General features: G+C 42.3%; 1 protein-coding gene across 1 annotated transcript in view; it reads right to left on the reverse strand.

Moving 5' to 3' along the window:
• Positions 1–21,686, reverse strand: part of PRUNE2 (prune homolog 2 with BCH domain) — a 235,404-nt gene that overhangs the window by 74,489 nt on the left and 139,229 nt on the right. Inside the window, exons 7-8 of the mRNA XM_045840229.1 lie at positions 9,591–9,749; positions 603–7,173 (exon numbers count right to left, since the gene is read on the reverse strand). Of these exons, the coding sequence (XP_045696185.1) occupies positions 603–7,173; positions 9,591–9,749 (6,730 nt within the window). The remainder of the gene's footprint in view (positions 1–602; positions 7,174–9,590; positions 9,750–21,686) is intronic.

The following is a 21,686-nucleotide window of genomic DNA, read 5'->3' on the forward strand; positions in this document are numbered from 1 at the left end:
AGGTGAAGGTGAGAAGAGGAGAAAGAAGGCTTAATTAACACATTATGTGATTTGTGATCTTTGCAAATGATCCATCTAAAGAGAGATAATTTAAGATATATCTGTTTAACAGATGGTAGCTAGAGAAGAGGGGGTGAGGGGACTGGGTGAAAAATGTGAAGGGATTAAGAAGGGCAGATTGGTAGTTACAGAATAGTCACAGGGATGTAAAGTATAGCATAAGGGATATAGTCAATAATTTAGAAAAACTGTGTATGGTGCTGGGTGGACACTTGAAATATTAGGGGAATACTTTGTAAAGCATATGATTGTCTGACCACTATTCTGTACACCTGAAACTAACACAACATAATATTGAATGTAAACTGTAATAAAAAGATGTTTTATACCAAAAAAAAATGTTTAATATTCTCCTGTACTCGAATGGATAGGTATTATACAAGCAGTAGATATTACTGCTGTGATATAGGCCTTGGTTAAGCATGCATTGCAAATGTAGTTAGTTCCTGTTTACCCACACTGGTAGACAATGTGTTTTACAAGTGGATTAATTGAAAGAAAGCAACACTTCCCAGGGTTTGGTGGAATGGGATGTTTCTTACCATTTGATGGTCCTATGTCTCCACCTGCTGGCGAACCTGAATTATCTGTTTCTACTTCCCAGTCAATGTTTGAGGGCGACAACTCCACACTGGAGTCGCCTCTCACAGGCAAAGAGAGCGGCTCAGGGTCTTCATGAATATGCAGTACCTCCAGCTGGCCTCCGGGCTGTCTGATTTGGGTCTCAGTGTGGTCTTCCTTGCTTCTTTGATCAGAAAGAGCGGAAAGCAGTACCTCTGCTGCTTCGCTCCCCAGAGACTCATCTTCTGCAGCCTCAGCTTCCTCCATCAGTTCAACGCCAAGAGTAGGTTCTGTGAGATAGGACAAATCAAAGGGAGGCGTGTAAGGTGCCAGCGACTGCTTCAGAGCATCTTCTTCCAAGGGATGGTCACCGCCATAGAGAAAGTGCTCGGGCTCTTTCATCAAATCTTCATCAACGTTTTGGCCCATGACGTCATATTCAAAATCGCCCCATGAGGCTTCAGAAGAGCAGATATCTTGCTTCCCAGCATCCCCATCCACGGGTGTATCAGGATTGCCTTCCGACAGCGTCAGTTTACTCATGTCGTCTATTGTTCCCGTGGATGTGTTGAGACCCGAGGCGTCACTGAAGCTGTGTTCAAAGGCAGCTTCGCTTACATCCAGACAAACGTCTGAGGCTAGAAGAGCGTCGGGACCCGAGGCAGGGTTCTCGGCGGTCAAAGGCTGCCCAAGGTCCAGCAAGGCTCTTGCATCTGTCGGACTTTCGGAAGAAAACTCCTCGGAGATCCAAGAGCCCTCGCCATCCATAGCTGGCTCTTGGTGACTTACGAAAATGGTGGTGCCCACCTTTTTAATCATTGGGAGTGTTCTGTCAGTGGGTTCCAAAATTGGTGCCATGTCTGGGTCGGCTCCTTTTTCTGAAGCTTTTAAACCTGGGTTGCTTTCGCCCTTTATTTCAGAAGGCTCAGGAGAACCACTGCGAGAGGCAGCAGGCAGAGAGGAGCCATTTGTGTTTGCTCGGTTGGTGACTGGAGGCGATGGAATGGTGTTTTCAGAGTACACTTCTGAACCGCCTGGAACAAACTCCTGCCCAGGCTCATGAGTAGGCTCTTCATCCAGGTTTGGCTCGGTGAGATACAACTCACCGGCTTCCCCTTCAGGTCCCATCCTAGCACTGATGGGCTGTTCAGTCTCTTGCTTGGCTTCATAATCGTGACATATATCAGGGCTATTGGAAGCCTGAGAATTGCTGTCCTGGTCACAGTGAATCAGTATGTCAGGATTCTCACCATCGGCTTTCAAACTAAAGGGCTGCTTGGCATCCATCCACAAGTCAGGCGAAGCTGAGGCCAACTGCCCACCCTCTTGAAAGTTGCCGTGTAAGATATCTGGGCCAAATGTGCTTTGGAGGCCCTCCATGGAGCTGGCATCATCCCACTCAGCACCTGCCTTCTGTATCAGCTGGGGAGGAGAACTGACAGCAGGGAAATCTGAGGCCATGCTTAAATTTGTCATTTCACTGGGGTATGATTTTTCTTCTTCCCACAGATTTGTTTCTTGACACTCAATAGTTGAGACATTAGATACAACACATTCATTTTCATCAGTGTGAGTAAATGTTGGGTCTGGCTGATCCCAGATGGATAGCACTGTATTCTGACACTGCTCCTGGGTGGGTGTTTCAGAAGGGAGTTTGTCACCAGTAGAAGCCATGAAAGTTTGCTCTCTGGGATCCTTTCCTTTCACTTGGTCCAATATTACAAGCTGGCTAAGCTGATCAGCTTCTGGGTCTGGCTGCCTTGGTTGAATGTTCCAGAGTTGCTCATGGGAGTTCCCCCCATTACTATGTAGAAAGGGTGACTGATGTTTATCACTGAAAGGATTAGTACAATGTGCTTCCATGGATTCCCTATCACTCTGAATGGGTACTCCCCAGGGACCCACATTTTGGTAGATGGAGGAATTCATCTCTAACATACCACCTGAGCTAGATAATTCCCCTGTAGATAATTCCCTTTCAAATGTACTCTCAGTTGGTTGCCCCTCCTGTAGTGATTCATTCCACCACTCAGTGCTCTCAGTTGAGAAGCCAAGCATTTCTGATTTAGAATGATTTTCATTCTTTGGTTCAGTTTTGGGAGATATTTGCCAAATGACATTTTCTATCTTCCCTATTTCCGGAGATCTCATCTCCTTATCTGCTGCTGTCCCCTGTATTTCATTCTCCTTTAGTGGGGAGAAATTCCAGTGATCAGGGCTGCTCTGTGGAGTGTCACAGAGTGGGTCTGCTGTCTTCTCATTCTCTGCTGGGCCGGAACTGCCTGTGTAGGTGGATCCTTCCTCGGACTTGGGATCTGTCATGACCAAGAACTCATTAGGTTCATTGGATGAGTCCCAAGCTCTGGGTTCACTCTGAGCAATGTGGCAAGTGGCCAAATGGCGCTCTTTCTCCACTGGCTCCTCATCACCTGCACTCTCATCATCAGCATCTGAGCTTGTTGAAATGCACTTGGCATCCTCTGGCTGCACAGTATCTAGAATATCACGATCATTTTTCTCCTGGTGGCTAGCCACTAGATCTCTTTCCTGATAAGCACCTGCATATTCAGAATATTTGCCTATTTCAGGGCTGGATAAAGAGGAAAAGGAATCATCTATTGAGTCATCCCATATCTCTAAAAATTTAGGAACCTTGTGATCTAACCCATCCTTTCTGTTTCTCTCCAGTTCCTTCATTTCAGTAATTACTTCCACTTGGCCATCAGTAGTCATTAGTCCAGATTCTTGGTGATTCTGTTCACTCCAATCATCTTGAGTCTCCTCCTGACACCCAGTGTTGGTTCCATGATCCCACGAAAGCAGTGCAGCTGAAGAATCCTTGAGGTCAGGACTTGATGCACTTGAATGTGTATACTCACCAGAAAGACTATCTCTGTCGTAATTTCCTGATGGACTGACCGCTGGAGGGTTGTTTTCAGCACTCTTACCTTCGGGATTCTTAGTTATCTCGGAACTGGTGCATCTGACTTGCACATCACTATCTGTAGGGCCATCCCAAACGTCAAGGTGCGGGAGACATTTGGGAGGTGGCTCTTGGTTCACTCTCTCTGGCTCCAGAACGTTACCTTCTTCAGTTTTCTCAAGATCCATTTCAGGTAAAGATACTTTTTTTGTTAAATTCTGCCCATCTGAAAATTCAATAGTTTCACCTGGATTTCTGGGATCCACGAGGTGCTTTCCGCAGGTCTCTTGGGCCTGCAGGTGATTTGAGGACACCTCTGGCTGCACGTCACAGGGGTTTGAACTGTGAGGTCCCTTCTCATGCTCGAAAGCCTCCTGGGGTTCCTCAGTCTGAGGAGTCGACGGGACTGAAGGAGAGCTGGTTTTGTCTGACTCATTCCAGATTTCTTCATGTTCAGATGCAACTGGGGAAGAGCATTCCTGGTCACGCTGGCCTTTTCTAGAAGTCCCCGAGGCTCCATCCGTCACCTCCTCCTCACTAAGGTGCTCCCTGTCAGCGGCCTTGTGGGTTTCCTTCTCACTTTCATTGTGTCCATAGCTGGGACTCTTCCATATATCTGAGCTTACGAAGTGCCCTGGATTCTCAAGTCCGGTTGCCAGGGACACTGCATTACTTGGCAGGTTTTCTTGGCATGTGCCTTCCTGGTCTGGATCAAGTGCTCCTGACTCACTGACTCCAGAGGCTTCTAGCACATTTGGGCTGTGATTGTCCTTAATTTTTGGGGGTGAGCTGGGAGTTTCAGGAGGCAATCTGCTTTGTTCTGAACCTATAACATATGATGGGTCTGATAACATTAATGATGGCATGTCGGTATCTCTCATGACAGAATCCCAAATACTATTTGCAATTAGTTGTCCACTTCTTTCACTCAGTATGTGATATTCGTTGGAAGCAGTGTCCTCGCTGTGCTCATAAGAAGCAGGGAGTCCCCAGTCGGCCTGACTGGCTTCCGGATACTCCACGCCCCATGGTTCTAGCTGTCTCACTGAAAATCGGGTTTCAGGTTCCGTACCTTCAGCCACGTATCCCTGGGCTTGACCTTCACCAGGGATCACCACACCTGCACTGCAGTCATCCCAGTCCAGATCATTATCTGAGATGGTTGCAGTGGACTGAGTGTCCTCCAGAATCACTCTGTTCCACAGCTCAAGATTGTCAGGGGCCGCGGGCCGGGAGTTGGTGCTGCTGTGCAGAAGGGTGAGCTGCCGGTTTGTTTCGTTGTACAGATGCATCATGCTGGGGTCATCGTAACTGGACCGGCTGCTCTCTCCAATGTCATCCTCCACGGAGGTGTCCTTCTCATCTGTGGGCTCTGTCTTGAATAAATCTTTATCTGGATTGTGAGTAGCATTTATTTGAGAACTATTATCTGTTTGAGGTAAAGCCCATATTTCTAGGTTTCCAGGACCTGAACTGATTCGATTTCTAGGTGGCTGCAGTGGTGACTGAGGAGGGGTTTCCATCTCCTTGGTAATTGAGTTAGCATCTTTTGACTCAAAATCTCCCTCTTTAGCAAATGGCTTGTTTTCGGTTTCTTTTTCATCTCCAGCAAATGTCGGAGAAGTATAAGAATCAGAGGTGGAGTAGTTGGTATCTAAGGGGGAAGGCACTGAATCTTCCCCTATGTTGGATGCACTGTAATCGGAACATTTATACGATAAGAAGGAATCTTCCCAAGGAGCTAGGGCATCCAGCCCTCCTTTCTTGATACTCTCCTCAAAAAGGTTCCAGGAATCTACCTTTTCATATACATTCCCTCTAATTTTTGGAGCCACGCCACCATCCTGATCTTCCTTTGCTGTCTTAGAACTACTCCATGCCTGATGCAGGTCAGAGCTGGGATTTCCAGATATAAGGGGTTTAGCCCTGGAGTCATGGTTCTTTTTGCCCCAGATTTCTGGAGCTGCTTCATTATTTGCCTCACTGGCCAAACTCTCTGCTAGGTCTTCTGCAGGAAAAGAAAACCCACTTTTTGCCATGGCCCACTCATTCGGGTCCCTCACAGAAGGTGTGTCACCGCACGTTGGGTGCAGATTCCAGGTATTTTTCAGAGGCTCAGTGTCATTCTCTGTATGAAATGCACTCCAGGCTTGGAATGACGCTGCAGCAGCTGGTTCATGGTCATTTACGGGATTTCCCCATGGCTCGGGCATTGCTGTGGGAGAGCGATTGGAACTCCACAAAGCAGCGAAGTCTTCTATCAGGTGGTTTGTTCCCTGAGGAGAAGCATCCGGCAAAGGCGACTTCTCAGTGGGCAGGGTCTGAAATTGCAAGCTTTCCTCATTCTGGTCTTGAATAGTATTGTTGCCCAGCCCAGGCTGACCAAATTCTGACTCCCAGGGCCCTGCCCTTGAGAATTCAAGACTCTTTGGTTGAAATATAGAATCTGAGGCTCTCCTATCAACTGGGCTTGGCTTATGATCTTTCCAGGATTCGGGACTCTGGAAGACAGATTCCTGTTCACTGGGACTCCATGCATCTGCAGTAGTTTTAGAGTCAATTTCCAAACCACCCCACCAGCTCCTGCACCGCGCACGAGTCTGAGGTGGCTCTGTGTGACCTGTGTCAACTGTTTGTTGGGTCATGTGTTCAGAACAGAGTAAACCTGGTTCTTCAGTGGATGGTGAGTTTTCTACAAAACTATTCATTGGTGTTGGTGGGATCCTCTTTCCAATGTTTTTCAGCCTTTCTGGAGAAAGAGATTCATCTCCCACAAAACCAGTCGGGCTCACATTCCTTTTAGAGTTATCCCCAGGACTTTCTTGTCTCTGGACAAACTCTTCATCAAATTCCACAAGGTTATCTTTGCCAGCCTCCGACAAAAGCACACTGGATGAATAATTAGACATGTCCATTCCTATCCCATTGAGTTCTTTAGGCCCCGTGGGGAGCTGTCCTTCTGACGAATCACTGTTGGGGAAGAAGTCATCTGCTGGGGAGTAGTCGGCAGAGTGGGAAGATGGTTGGGACTGTCCAGAAACAATGGGTGCTGGGTCAAAGTTGAAGAGGTCAAAGTGTTCCCCATGTTCTCTGGACCGTGCTTGCTCCTCCACTACTGCCCCTTCAGGGATGGGACTATAGGAGTCAAACCCTGGGAGGAGGCTATGGTGAGGCCCAGCACCTTCTCCCACTGGACTGTCATCACTGAGGAAAACCGAGCTCTCCTTGGATGAACGGCTGCTCCTAATGGTGGCCAACCCGCTATCCGGGCTAACAAGGTCTACACTGGCATCCACCTGGGCCTGGTTAGAATCGTTGAGATCTGGAGGGTTTTCTATGAAATTCACAGGGTTGGGCTGTGGCTCTATGTCAGAGCCATACAACTCCATAATTCCGGATGACCCCTGGGAGAGTGGGGCGCTGCCTGCCACGGCTTCCGTGGAGGACGTCCGGCTGTTGGAGATCATCTCTGGACACCTCCTGTTGAGGACTTCCTTGACCAGGAGAACCACCTGGTCACAAGTCACCGAAGAGTTCTCCTGCTGGTATACCAGGATCTCATCACAGCCACACTCGAAGGGCTCCAGCTCTAGGCAAGGATTCTGACACTCCTCCAGTTCACAGCAGATCTGTTGGGGAGACACGGGTTTGTATGAGCACTCAGGTACTCTTTGTTCTTTGTAATTTTCTTTCTTAATTTTTCTTAATATAAAATTAATCTGTGTTTATTGCTCTTAAAAGAAGAACTGAAATAATGGCAAACTGTATGATGTAAAATATGGAAAGTCCCATTTGATATACCACTAACTTTTTCTCTAATCCCATCAAATTGGCTTTTGATTGAACTCAAATCCAGGGGCTCAATTTTGCTAGCTCCTGAAAGTTATAGGTAAAGACATCTAAAACCATTTAAATCCTTTCCTCAGTATAATGTAACACCATCTTCTAACAGAAGTGGAAGTGTGAAAAAAATGCCACCTGTTTTCAAGTTTGAAAAAAAATAGAAATAATGCTCATTGCTGACAGGGACTAGTGGAAAAGTATTGGGAAAAAGTAAAATGGGGCAAGAGAAAGGCTTTATTTAGAAGCAGGCAGCCAGGACCTGCTTGAACCTCTGACAGCCTCGTTAGGCAAAGGAGAAAGCAGGAGGGAGAAGCAGCTGCGGGAGGTAGGGCTTTCCAACAGCACCCAGGCCCCAGCTGTCCCCTCCTGCCCCAGGGAGCAGCGGCATGGAGCCCAGAACAGTCAGAGCTGACTTGGGAGGCCAAGAGAATATGTGACTGTCAGTGCTAGGCCAGAACTGGGCTGCAGCTCTATGACTTTTAGGAAAAGTTGGAGATATTTTGAAATGGCCTCCCAGGATTAGTGACGGTCACAACAACAAGAGCAGCAACAACAACAATAACAACTACAGAGTTCACATAGATAATAATAATAGTTCTAAAGGTTTCATGTGCATTCTCTCCTTTAATTTTCACAATCCTACAAGGTAGGAACTGTTTATCCCCATTTTGCCAATGAGTAAATGGAGACCCAGGAAGATTAAATACCTTCACCAACCATAGGCAGCTAACAAGTGAAGGAGACACATTTTCATCTCAGACAGTTGGGCTGCAGATGCTGACCCTTGACCGACTGTGACCCCATGAACAAAGAGGGATTCCTTTGGAGTAGCCTTAACCCTGTGATGCTTAAGTTCCCGAAGAGCCGTCTCTCTGGTGATGGGTGGGGAGGGTGGGTAATGAAAGGGGAGGCAGGGTGGAGTTGGCTCAAGGGCTTCTAACCCTTTCATCTGCTCTTCGCTTTTGGGCTATTTTAAATTGGCCATTTAAAAAATTGATTTGCAACTAAAAGTGATTTCAAAACCACTGTACTGAAGGCTTAGGAGACCGAATTCCTATCCATTGTAAATCAGTGACCAAAGTAAAATTCAGCTTTGTAACCCAAGGCAGAGCAAAGCACTGAAAAAGCCTCAGGCTGATGACAATGCACAGATGTAGGCGGGTTGGAAAGGGTACAAAACGCATCTGTAGCAGGAACAGGGGCCTCTTTCATATTTGGACATGAGAAAGCACAGAGGAGTCCTGCAGTCATATGTCAAGAAAGCCAAGATGGATCTCTTGGAGAACAGAAGGTGAGGATGGAGAAAAGAAAGGGGTTTGCTCCCAGCGTCCTATGGATACATGAGGTGTCTGATCCATTAGTGCAGACGGATTCACTGATGAGACCATTCTGGGCCATGCTGTCCACGGTGTAATGAACCATGTGTATTCTCATTTTACTTATTAAGTACACCTGGTTTGTTACAGCCAGTCCCCTATTTTGATTAATATTTGTCTACATTTTGTATCATTTCCATAGCCTTGGGTTAAAGGATTCAGGTCTCAACTGAGAGGTTCCAACTGATTACCCTGTTAGAATTTTAGTACCTGGAGAGTAACTGAAGCATCAGATCACCAGTTACTCAGCACTGGGCACCAAACAGGTATTCAGACAGGGGCTAAGAAAACAGCACTCTAAGGAGTGGCCCTCAGGGGGGCCTAAGGTCCTAGTCCTAAGGAGGACTGGCCCTCATTTGGGTAAGAAAGCTGTGATCCATCTCTCTGTATGGATTTATTCTACAGAGCAAGGGGTCCCCAACCTCCAGGCTGTGGACCGGTACTGGTCCAGGCCTGTTAGGACCCAGGCAGCATAGCAGGAGGTGAGCTTGAATGTAATGTGTTTGAATCATCACAAAACCATCCCCTCCAGCCCTGGCTGTGGAAAAACTGTCTTCCATGAAACTGGTCCCTGGTGCCAAAAAGGTTGAGGACCGCTACTATAGAGAATAAATATTCTGTTCTAGAAGAGAACTGATTATGGGGTTCTTTTAAAAGGCTGAATGTACAAAATGTCCCCAACATTTCTTAAAACTCAAACTCTAAGACTTTATCTCTTGGGCCACTTCCTTTATGCCACCAATCCATTCCCATCTTCCACCGCAGGTTCGGAGAGCAAGCAGGTTAGGCTGCAGCGGAACGCAGCGGGGGGTGGGGGACGCCTTTACCTGACTGCACAGCTCTAGGTTCTCGGAGTACACAGCAAGCTGTCGTCTCTGCTGCTGGTCCTCTGGTGGGCAGCTGGCCAAGAGGATGAGGACATCAAAACCGAACTTGTCTGAAAATGCTTTCAAATCCCTGGTGATGTTGCTGTGAAACATACAGTTCTGAAACGACAACAGGCAATTTGATTTTAAAGTCAAACTGCTCAGCTTTGGGCAGTTTGGGCAAATTTTTCTAAACTTAGATGCATTGTGACATAGATATATTATTAGAAGCAAGTAAAATAAACACTTTGAGAAAGTTTGGAAACTTTCATGTGATGGCTTTCAATGTACTTTGCCTGTTTGTTTTCCTAAACCAAGAGAGGAAGAGTCTTTGTCATTACTATTAAGAATAGTTTAGGTAAGAAACAGATATCTTAACAAGACATGTTTTCTTTTCTAAAATATTTATTTCAATACTGATTTTCCAAAACATACATTTCCTCTTATTGTTCCTAGGACATACGGATGTCTGCTATTATTGCAACCCATCGCTAAAAAAAAAGTAAGTTATTGTTCTTTTTAATAATTGCTTCCTAATGATTATTATTAACTCCAAGCAGAATTCCTAAGGCTGAACCTAGCTGACTTGACTGAATGATGTTTATCCCAGTGTAGACACTTAGGAGTTTTATATAAAGGCTGTGATGTCAGATCTGCTTGTTCTATGTGATGACTAGGAGAAATGAATAACTGCAGAAAAAGCAAGCACTACCGTGGAGCTCCTGTGGCTCATATCATCCTCAGAAAATGTGCTGGCCTTTTCAAGTTTTATCGACTACAATGAAACCACTTTGTTGGCACAGTTGTCTATCTTTTTAAAGAAACAGAGTGAAGACCAAAGCCTGGCATATACTAGTTGCTCAAGACATGTCTGTTGAATGACTGGAGAGACATATGTATGAAATCAGCCTATGCTACATAATCCTCATATATCACAGCATACGTATGGCGCATATATGATCATAATATATAATCAATCAATGGACAATGTACTGTGCTACTTAATGAAAATCACCATGACATGCACTCAGGAGAGATAAAGAATGCTTTTAATTTTTTCTGATTACAAAAGTCATCAGAATTATACACGCCACTGGTAAAATATCAAAGCAATACAGAAATATATACAGAGGGAAGTGGAAGTGCCATGTACCCCGGCTGTGAAGAGCTCAGTGCACAATGCGTTTAGGTACAGATCTTTTCCACTCCCGGATTACTGTCTGTGTGTGGCAGCTCTTTGAAACTTGTGGATTTGATGTTTGTGGCTCAGACTATTTACCAGACTATTTAAAATATCCCTATCACATGAACTCTAATTCTACTGAGTTCGTCTCCTGCTTCCACACTCCAAGGAGCCTTCGTTGTCTACTTCTGCAGCAGCCACTCTCATCAGGCATCTCCCAAGGCCATATTCACTTTTTGGTTATAAGGAATTGCATGTGGGGACTCACAAATGTCTCAGAATATATTGCTGGTGGATATCAAGGGTCAATTATACGGACTTGCTAATGAAATTTATGAGGTTCAAATACAACAGCTTTTGGAAGCATGTGTTCCAAAATGCTTTATGTCAGCTTTGATGCTTTTATTTATCATCTAAATGGCACATTAACAATCTTTAAATAGATAACATAAAATTAATTCACTTACAATAAAAGTAAATATTTGGAATAAACTTTAAAAAATGGACCTCAAACACATGCATTCAGACAGATAAAATAATTTCACATACTTATTGGTATTATCCATCAGGAATCACAATGCCAAGCTTTTTGCCTTTTTGAATAGTACAATGAGATATGGTTCCCAAGGAAAACCAGAACAGACAGCAACTACCTAAACCTGACCTCCAGTGACTGGGGGCTTTAGCACAAGAAGCCCTACCGTTTGTCTTTCAAAATATTTTAAAAGTTTGTACACAAACTCCCAAATGCATTTCTAAACTCCTGAAAGAAGATAAAACATTTTTAAGCAATTTTTACCTACAATGAGTTATCATGACATGCCCCTCAAACAAGAGAGAGTGGATTTTACTGGCATTTGAGCACAAGACTAGGATTCAGTAGAATCAGCATTATTCAAAGCCACACCAGTGGAACATTTGCTATTCCACAATCTTGGCTGGGCTCCAATCTGTTGGGATTCCACTGTTAAAATGACAGCTCTGGGATTTTGCAGGACTCAAGTCCAATGGCAGGGTCTCAGGCCATGCCCCAGACCTACTGAAGCAGGATTTGCATTTTCCACAGGTCCTGGGGGATTTGAATGCACATTGAAATCTGAAAAGCACTGCTGTAGGGAGCTATTTGTTAATCAGTATATTTTCCTATGAAGCAGTCCTTAGGGTTCTCTCAATGCTCTCACTGGACTTACTGACTCACACCCTCAGTTCCCTGTTCTTCACACTACCCTCATCATAAAAACCACCCTGCAGTATGTATTTCTGGGCTGCCTTGCTGGAAGTTCTCATTTAGCAGGCCGAGGGTTGGGTCAAGAATCTGTATTTCTTTTCTTTTTTTTTTTAAGATTTTATTTATTTATTTTTAGAGATGGAAGGGAGAGAGATAGAGAGAGAGAAACATCAGTGTGCGGTTGCTGGGGGTTATGTCCTGCAACCCAGGCATGTACCCTGGCTGGGAATCGAACCTGTGACACTTTGGTTCACAGCCCGCGCTCAATCCACTCAGCTATGCCAGCCAAGGCAAAATCTGTATTTCTTCATGTACCTCAAGTGATTCTTGGGTTCAAACACCTTGGAGTAACACCCGCCCCTCCCAGTTTTCCTCTGGGTGACCCCAAATTCTATAGGATCAGATGTAGCATTGATAAAGCAAAGATTTATGTGGCTCACTTGAGCATGTTAGAAGAAGAAAATACTTAAGTCTGAAAAAAACCCCAAAACAGAGATCGTCAATAGCTATGTCCTAGCTATCCTAATAAAACTGCCCCAATAAGATCTTCCTGGCTTTAGGACAATGTCATGTGTTTCATGTTTAAAGCACAATCAAACAAGGGAATGTGTGAGAATCTTCAGGAATTCGAGAGGCAGAGGTTGTTTGTTCTGCTTTTATGCCGGTGCTGTTTGCATAGGAGATAATTTATTATTGTCTTCTAGCGACGCAGGGAGTCATGTGCTGCGATGGCTCTTCTGCTGCTGACAAGCTGGGCTGGCCCTGAATAAACAGCACTTCATCATCAACACAACCCAACTGTAGATACAGGTTGGCATTTTATTCCCTCCATTTGCCTTCTACCTGATAAATTACTGTTTTAGTTGCATGTATACAAATACTATTTGTTAATCTGCTCCAGTGTCTCCAAAATGCTTCCCCCACCTTAAGTTAAGATTATATACATATACATATATATCTCCCACTCCGCTTTGCCAAAGGGTTAGAAAATAAAGGGATCCTACCTTAATTTACCACCCCTGCCCCCACCATGCAACCTTCCACATTTGCAATATGACCCCAGCCTGAGATTGCTGCATGGAATTTAGGAAGTTCTTTTTCTAATTATTATAATTGTTACAGCTGGGAATTGACCAGCAGAAACTCAGACTATTCCCAGTGAGGGAGAATGGGAATTGCTCTCTGTCACAATCCTTTGTCACTCACGGTTCCAATGATTTGATCATTAAACATTTTAGAGGTCATGAGTCCTGTTGCTTTCATAATTCACAGTTTGGGAATGAGTAAGAAGGCCTGGGAATGTGGGGAGAAAAAGGCTTCGTTGTTTTCTGACCAAAAGCTAACGCGTAGACCTGAAGGGCCCTAAAAAGAGGTTGATGATCATGGTGACAAAGAGCAGGGGGCAGGGATTTTTTGGCTGTACTTAAAACAGTGCAACAACAGAGGTAGTGACAGTGATAGTGACCAATAGGTTTACTGTGTTTATGGCTAACAGGGTGTGGACAAACGCAGTGGAAATATCCCTTCTCTCCTGTTTAGTTCTCATTCCATTGCTCTGAAAAATTTAGTCTTTACACTATACGCTGTTAACTTCAGTGCATCACGTGACATGAAAGTGATCTGAATAGTCCTGTGAACATCTGAGCACTTGAATACGAACATTCCTTGAGAGGAAAACTTACTCTTTCCACCTCGCTCATCCAGGGGCGGGCAAAAGTAAGTTTACAGTTGTGAGTAGGCAAAACAGAGTTTATTCTTGAATAATTATTTCTTTAATTATTGTATTACTTATTATTGTTCTTTTTTATATTTATTTTTTTAATCATTGTTCAAATAGTTTTCTCCTTTTTACTCCCAATCCAGTCCCACCTCCCACCCTCCCCACTTCCCTCCCATTACCACTCTCCCCTTAGTTTATGACCATGTGTCCTTTAAGTTTGTTCCTGTGAACACTTCCCAATATTATTGTTCTTTTTAACCTACTTCTGCCCACCCCTGTATATTCTCATTTCCCATTGTTTCCTGAATCCCTCCTGTTAGGTTTCTGCCCCCACCACTTTCCTCAAGCTGCTGTTCTCAAAAGTACCATGCACTCCACAGGGTTGACCCTCCCTCCTTCTTGAAACAAACACTAAATTTCTTCACTTCCATGGTAGCACATTCTCCTTGTTTTTCTCCCATCACATTAGCGGCTCCCCAGTCACCTTTGCTGGTTTCTCTCCTTTCGTCATCCTCTAGATGTTCACTGCCCCAGACTTTGTTTCCAAACCCCTTTTCTCTTCTTTACATTCACAGTCTCCCTGGTGATCTCCCCAGTTACATGGCATTCAAACCATCTCTCTGTCAGTGGCTACCAAATCTACCTTCACCTGAACTCTGACCTTGTCTATCCACGTGATATTTCCATGCAACTGTTTAATAAGATTTCAAATAAAATGCAACCTACCTCTGCCCCAGTTTCCTACATATCATTACACTGCACCACCATCTATCTGTTCAGTTCCTCAAGCCAAGAATCTAGGAATTGTTCTTGATTCTTTCTTCCTTCCTCACTCATCAGCACATCCTGTTCACTTTACTTCTGAAGTGTAGCTCAAGTCCAAACATCCCTCTCACTTTTCTCCAACTCTGTTACTGTCAGAGCCACAGTCCCCATCATCCGCCGCCTGGACTTTGGTGGCAGACCCCCAACTGGTCTCCCCGCAGCTGCACTTGTCTCCCTGAAATCAGTTCCCCACACAGCACCGAGAGAGCTTTTAAAAATGTTAATAGAATCAGGACTCTCCTGCTTAAAAACCCTCTCAAAAGTTTCTTAAAGTAATTATTATTATTTCTATTTTAATTTTAGTTTTTTTTTCAATCACAGTTGACATTCAATGTTATATTAGTTTCAGGTGTACAGCACAGTGGTTAGACATTTATATATCTTATGAAGTGATCCCCTGATAAATCTAGCACCCACCTGACACCATGTGTAGTTATTACAGTATTGCTGGCTATATTCCCTGTGCTGAACTTTACATCCCTGTGGCATTTTCTAACTACCAGTCTGTACTTCTTAATCCCTTCAACTTTATTCACCCAGCCCCCTAACTCTTCTCCCCTCTGACAACCATCAGTCTGTTGTTTTATTTGTTCATTTATTTTATTTCTTAGATTCCACATATAAGTGAAACTATATGCTATTTGTCTTTCTCTGTCTGACTGCTGTTTTTTTAAATGCAAGGAGAAAGATTTAATGTCCTTGAGATTATATAATTTTAGATACCAAGATATAATTTTATATATCAAAGAGAAAAAGTAAATATTTAATAGAAAAATAGCTGTAGACCATAAAAGAGAATTCAGAGTTGAAATATAAATGGCCAATAAATATCTGAAATCATTGTTAATCAAAGAAATTCTTTGACAAGGACATATTTCATCTTTTTTCCTATTATTGGTAAATATTTCTAAATGGGCATTCTCATACACTGTGATAAATATATGCTAAATAAGTAAACAGATGCACAAAAAAAGTTTTGCAGAAAATGCTATTCACTGAGTTCTTACTTTAGTGACTAAAAGTTAGAAACAACCTAAATGTCCAACAATAGAGATATGACTAAATAAACTATGGAAGACTCACACAAAAGAATATTATGCTGCTACTAAAAATCATGCTATCAAAGAATACTTAATGACATGAGAAAACACTCATGATAGTGTTAAGTGGAAAATAATTTCTATAATTGTATAAAATAGAATGCCATTTTATATGTATACATGCACATTAAGATACTGTGATTTTAAGGTTGTCATAATTTAATCATATTGGTCATCTTGAAATCTGACTGCATCTCTCTATTATTTTGGGATGCCCTCTCCAAGGTTTCTAGTAAAGGCTGTGGAGTCAGCTGGACCCTTGGCTCTGCCATTCACCAGCTGGATAACTTAGGTGAGTTACTTCACCTCCAGGAGCCTTAATTTTCCTCATCTGTAAAATTTCGCCTCATAGGACTGTTGTAGGAATTAAGAACATGTATTAAAAAGCCAGCCTAGTACCTGGCTTATAGTAGACAATAAACATGGGTCTTTCCCAATTCTTAAGCTATCCAAAGATCATTCTGAGGATTCATGGGATTAATGAGTCATAGAAAGTATTTTACAATTTCTTGGTATGGGAACTGTTATTTCCCATTACAATCTCTTGCCTTGTGTCCTTGATAATATATATGAACTTTCAAATAATAATTCACACATTTTTTAGCCATTTAAATAATTCACGTGTTAAATTTCTAGGTGTGAGAGGATAGAGGAAGTTACACAAAGTAAAACATGAAACCAACTCATTTAAAAAATGATGTAGGATATAGGAACTCTGGGTAAGGCAGTGTTTATTTCATTAATGGATTTTTTATCCTTAATTCCAAGTTAGACTCAATGAATGAGCTTCTATTTTTTACTACACATATACCAACTTTTAAAGCATCAAATAATGTGCAGTGATTTTTCTTTCTGCTAAATCATGTGGATGGAGCCTTTTCCATCATTTCCATCATTTCATCTCCTAGTGTCATGTCACCTTTAGTGGATTTTGCTCCTGATGCTAAACCTTTCCATTCAGGTCCAGCACTCTGGGCCATGTGCATAATCCAAAAAACAGTTGTCTCTCTTACAGATTACAAATGAAATATATTGAATAAGATTTTTACTAAATGAAACAAATTGTTTTCTAATGTCCTGGACAAGTTATTCCCCGATTTATTATGTCTGAAATGTTTTTCTTCTTGCAGGCAGGGTGTTTGAATATAAAAATCATTATTCAGATTAAAATAAAAGCTTGTCCTGCTTCATTTCTGAGTACAGTGAGTCTTAGAAACACAGTTTGACAATCCGTAAGTACCTTGTAAGCACAGCGGCCAGCATGAATTGCTGAGTTACCAAAATTTAAGAAGATAGTTTGACATTTATACTCTGCATGGATTTATTTCGAGACTGAAGACTATATTTTAATCAAGATATCAGAAAAATGCTGAGGTATGTACGCAAATGTTCTAACTGAAAGCTTTATGATTTATGCTACCAAAATTTCATTATGATGTTTAAAATATTCAGCAGTAATAAAGTATGATAATTTTGACAGGAAAATGATTTATGAGAACACAAAATGCATAAATTAAGAGATTTTATTTATTCTGTTTTTTGTACACCCTTTAATTGGTAAGCAAAGATATTTCCCATGTTTTTACCAGATGTTATTTTTTTTAAATCCTATTGTTCTTATTTTGATAAGCTAGTAAAGACATTTTAGTAGTACAAACTCCATTGAGTCTATTAAAACTGTATTATACATCATATTTTGAAAATACAGTCAGACAGTATATATTCTCATTCTTTATAGCTAAAGAAAAAGCTTTTTGTGAAAAGATTTCATTAGAATTAAAACTAGTACAATATATAAATATGTAACACATATACCTATCAATGTAATTCTCATTTAAACCAATAATATATTGTCCAAGATAATTTAATAAAGCACTGTTTCTTCATTAAGCACTCTGTTAAGTGCTTTGCATCATCTCACTTGAACTTGAAGATGACCCAAAGGGCTCATCTTTGTTTTGCACGGAGAAAATGAAGGCTTTGGGTGGTTACTGATCTCACACGGCTCACATCTGTGGAAAACAGGACTTGAATCCAGGTTAGTTTGACTTCAGAGCCCATGTTCTAACCTCCATGTTATTCTTGAGTGGGAATTTTTCATCAGCAAAGATATGACTAATTTTCATTTTTAACTTAATAGAAACATTTATTTGCTACTTCATTCACTTCTGGTTAGTATTGATTCTCCCTTCTCACTATACACAAGCAAGCTGCATCCTTGATTTTAACATGTACTCAATAATGTGCTGCTTAAAATTTTTGATGATCCAATATTATCATGCTTTATGATCAATTTCTACTTTCTCCTCTATACTATAAAATATAAATGACCATTAACTTTTATGTGTGTAAACCTAAAATAGAAAACTTGCCCAAAGAATCTGCTATAGAGAATGCTGTGACAAGGTTGAACATGTATGTACACATGTAAAACAAAAGCAGGATAACTGGCATAATTACTGGTTACCCAGAGTTATTCTCATGTACCATAGTGTTTCTTGCTCTAATGGCTCAGACACAGATAAAGCAAGGATTCCATTTTGTCATTCAGTATATAAAAATCTCTTCATCTAAGAATGCTTCCAACATTACTTTCTTTCTGTTCAAAAGCCCAAAGATAACCAGGAATTAGGATGGCAGGAACAGATTAGGGAGACAAAAGAGGGCCCTGTTTACCCTGAGAAAGTGGGCATTTTAATAGAAAAAGCCTACAGTATCATCATCATTTCAAGCAAAGTCTTCTTGTAAAGGCACAACTATCAAAGACAAAATTAAGTATCAATCTGCAGATGCTTCAATTTAGGTCAAGCATGTCATAAGTATTAGTGGAGAAATAAAAGTCTTTTAGGCAATCACCTTTGTAAGGTCATCATTTGGGTTCTGAAACTCAAGAATAAAAAGGGAGAGAGAGCACATGTTTATTGAAAGCTGAACATCACAGTTTTCATGTCATGGGACAAATTTCTATTACCTCCTATAACCATATCGTTAGTGAAGAGACAGAGACATAGAGGAAGAGTGTATTGGGGGATAATTTATCTACAAGCACAGGCTTGAGTTAAGGACGTCTTGAAATGAAGTGGGCTGGTTTCAGATCAGCCTGAAATTAAGTGTCTTGAAGTCCTGCCTCATCCTCACTTACCTCCATCATAGAGAACCAATGTTACACAAACAGAGAGTTGCCCTGGAAAAGATGCTTATATGTACTGTACTTCATACAAGAGTGGGCCTAAGCAGACTCCCAGAACTAGTTAATAGTAGATTGAATGCTTGCATGTGGGTAGGTACACAACCCATTCAAGGCAAATAAGTCATCATCGCCTTAAGTAGCTCAGACTAATCTAAGGTCAGACACATAACCATCAAAACTTTTCCATATAGTATGTATTTGAGGACTCAGTGAGAAAAAGTCCAGACCATTGTTCTGCCTCAGGGCTCCATTTTTGTTTATGTATGTTTATACAGATTCTTTTTTTTTACTATTTTTTAAAATATATTTTATTGATTATGCTATTACAGTTGTCCCACTTTCCCCCTTCACTCCCCTCCACCCTGCATACCCTCTCCCACCCGTATCTCCCCCCTTTAGTCATGTCCATGTGTCATACTTATAAGTTCTTTAGCTTCTACATTTCCCATACTATTCTTACCCTCCCCCTATCTATTTTCAACCTACATTCTATGCTACTTATTCTCTGTACCTTTTCCCTCTCTCTCCTCCTCCCACTCCCCTGTTGCTAACCCTCCATGTGATCTCCATTTCTGTGGTTCTGTTCCTGTTGTAGTTGTTTGCTTAGTTTCTTTTGGTTTTGCTTTAGGTGTGGTTGTTAATAATTGTGAGTTTGCTGTCCTTTTACTATACATGTTTTTTCTGTATCTTCTTTTTTTAGATAAGTCCCTTTAACATTTCATAAAATAAGGGCTTGGTGATGATGAACTCCTTTAACTTGACCTTATCTGAGAAGCACTTTATCTGCCCTTCCATTCTAAATGAAAGCTTTGCTACATAGAGTAATCTGGGATATAGGTCCTTGTCTTTCATGACTTGGAACATTTCTTTCCAGCCCCTTCTTGCCTGCAAGGTCTCTTTTGAGAAATCAGCTGACAGTCTGATGGGGACTCCTTTGCAGGTTACTGTCCCCTTATCTCTTGCTGCTTCTAGGATTCTCTCCTTTATTTTTACCTTGGCTAATGTAATTATGATGTGCCTCGGTGTGTTTCTTCTTGGGTCCAACTTTTTTGGGGCTCTCTGAGCTTCCTGGATTTCCTGGAAATCTATTTCCTTTGCCAGAATGGGGAAGTTCTCCTTTATTATTTGTTCAAATACGTGTTCAATCTGTTGTTTTTTCTCTTCCCCTTCTGGTACCCCTATAATTCAGATGTTGGAACGTTTAAAGATCTCCTGGAGGTTCCTAAGCTTCTCCTCGTTTTTTTGAATTCTTATTTCTCCATTCTTTCCTGTTTGGTTGATTTTTTCTTCCTTCTGGTCCACTCTATTGTTTTGAGTCCCAGTTTCCTTCCCATCATTTTTGGTTCTCTGTGCATCTTCCTTCATCTTTTTTATGGTAACCTGCATTTTTCATCTAATTTGTACCCCAAATCAACCAATTCTGTGAGCTTCCTGATCACCAGTGTTTTGAACTGTGCATCTGATAGGTTAGCTATTTCTTAGTCTCTCAAAAGGATGAGTTCTGGGGCACTGATTTGTTCTTCTATTTGAGCCATCTCTCTCTTTTTCTTTCTTTCTTTCTTTTTTTTTTGTCTGGTCGCTCCTGTTACGGTGAGGGGCGGAGCCTTAGGTGTTCACTGGGGCTGGGCACCCCAGTCGCTAGATTATGACCTTGTATGTGGGGTGGGAGGGAACAATGGTGGCATCCCCACTCTCCTGGGATCTCAGTCCCTTCACTGGGATCCTGGGCTGTGTGCTCCGCCCTGGTCCACAATTGCAGCCTCACTGGGTCCGCCAGTTGCCGCTTGCGTACTCAGGGTCGACCCGCTGCGTGCCCTGGATGGTTTATGTGCTCCCGGTTGCCTTAGGCACCCAGCTCTCCCCGCACTCCGCTCGCTGGGGACCTGTGCTTGTCTCTGCCCCTCCTACCGGTCTGGATGAAGGGGTCTACTTCAACTTCTTGGCTGTCCGACTTCCATTCAGATAAATTCTGTCAGTTCTGGGTGTTATTCTGCCTCTAAATTGTTGTTGTTCTAATCTTGATTGTGCGTGGAGGTACGGTGCGTGCACCTATGCCTCCATCTTGCCAGAAGTCCCTATACAGATTCTTATATGGGAGTGAATAACTTAGGACCCACGCAAAATGAAAAATCCTCTCATTAGGCATGCTTTATTACTAAAGTGGTTGAATCTGGGCAACACTCAAGCTATCAAATAATACTAATAAACTATTTCCATAATTGTGTAGAGATGTTTTAAAAAATCCCTTTTGGCTTGTTTTGAGCCATGAGCCTGAAGACTTATGGCTTTATTTATATTTTCCTTTGTAAAAATAAATCATCTAGCTTGAGCAATATTTCAAGAAGGCAGGAGACCTTCCTTCCTCTCTGGGTGCCCCTTTCTGATTTATGAAAACCACCAGTCAAGCCCCCAGAGTGCTTGCGGCCCATGCATACATGCACACGTCTGATTTCTCTAAGCTGTGTCAATATTAACCTGACCAAATGAAGATCACACTGTCTCTTTTGTTCCTCACGCTTCTCACATGGGGAGCACAATATGGCTCTTGTCAGAGGTGCTTCATCATTTTGGCTCAAGGAAACTGCCAGTACAGTTTGGGATTTGTTCTTCATGGGCAGATATCCTGATGGGTCTAATGAAGCCTTTCTGCTGACAACTCATGTGCTAAAAATACCCAACCATCATCACCACGTCTAAGTGGGGACTATGACTGTGTCCCCTTCGCTATCGACCCAATGAAATAATTGTTTTGAAGTCTAAAAAAACCTATATATCAAGGCACACACCTCTCACACTCATGTATGTTCTTGC

The sequence above is a fragment of the Phyllostomus hastatus genome, unplaced genomic scaffold (genome assembly GCF_019186645.2).
Source record: "Phyllostomus hastatus isolate PE091 unplaced genomic scaffold, TTU_PhHast_1.1 phas_contig_34, whole genome shotgun sequence".
NCBI classification, from domain to species: Eukaryota; Metazoa; Chordata; class Mammalia; order Chiroptera; family Phyllostomidae; genus Phyllostomus; species Phyllostomus hastatus.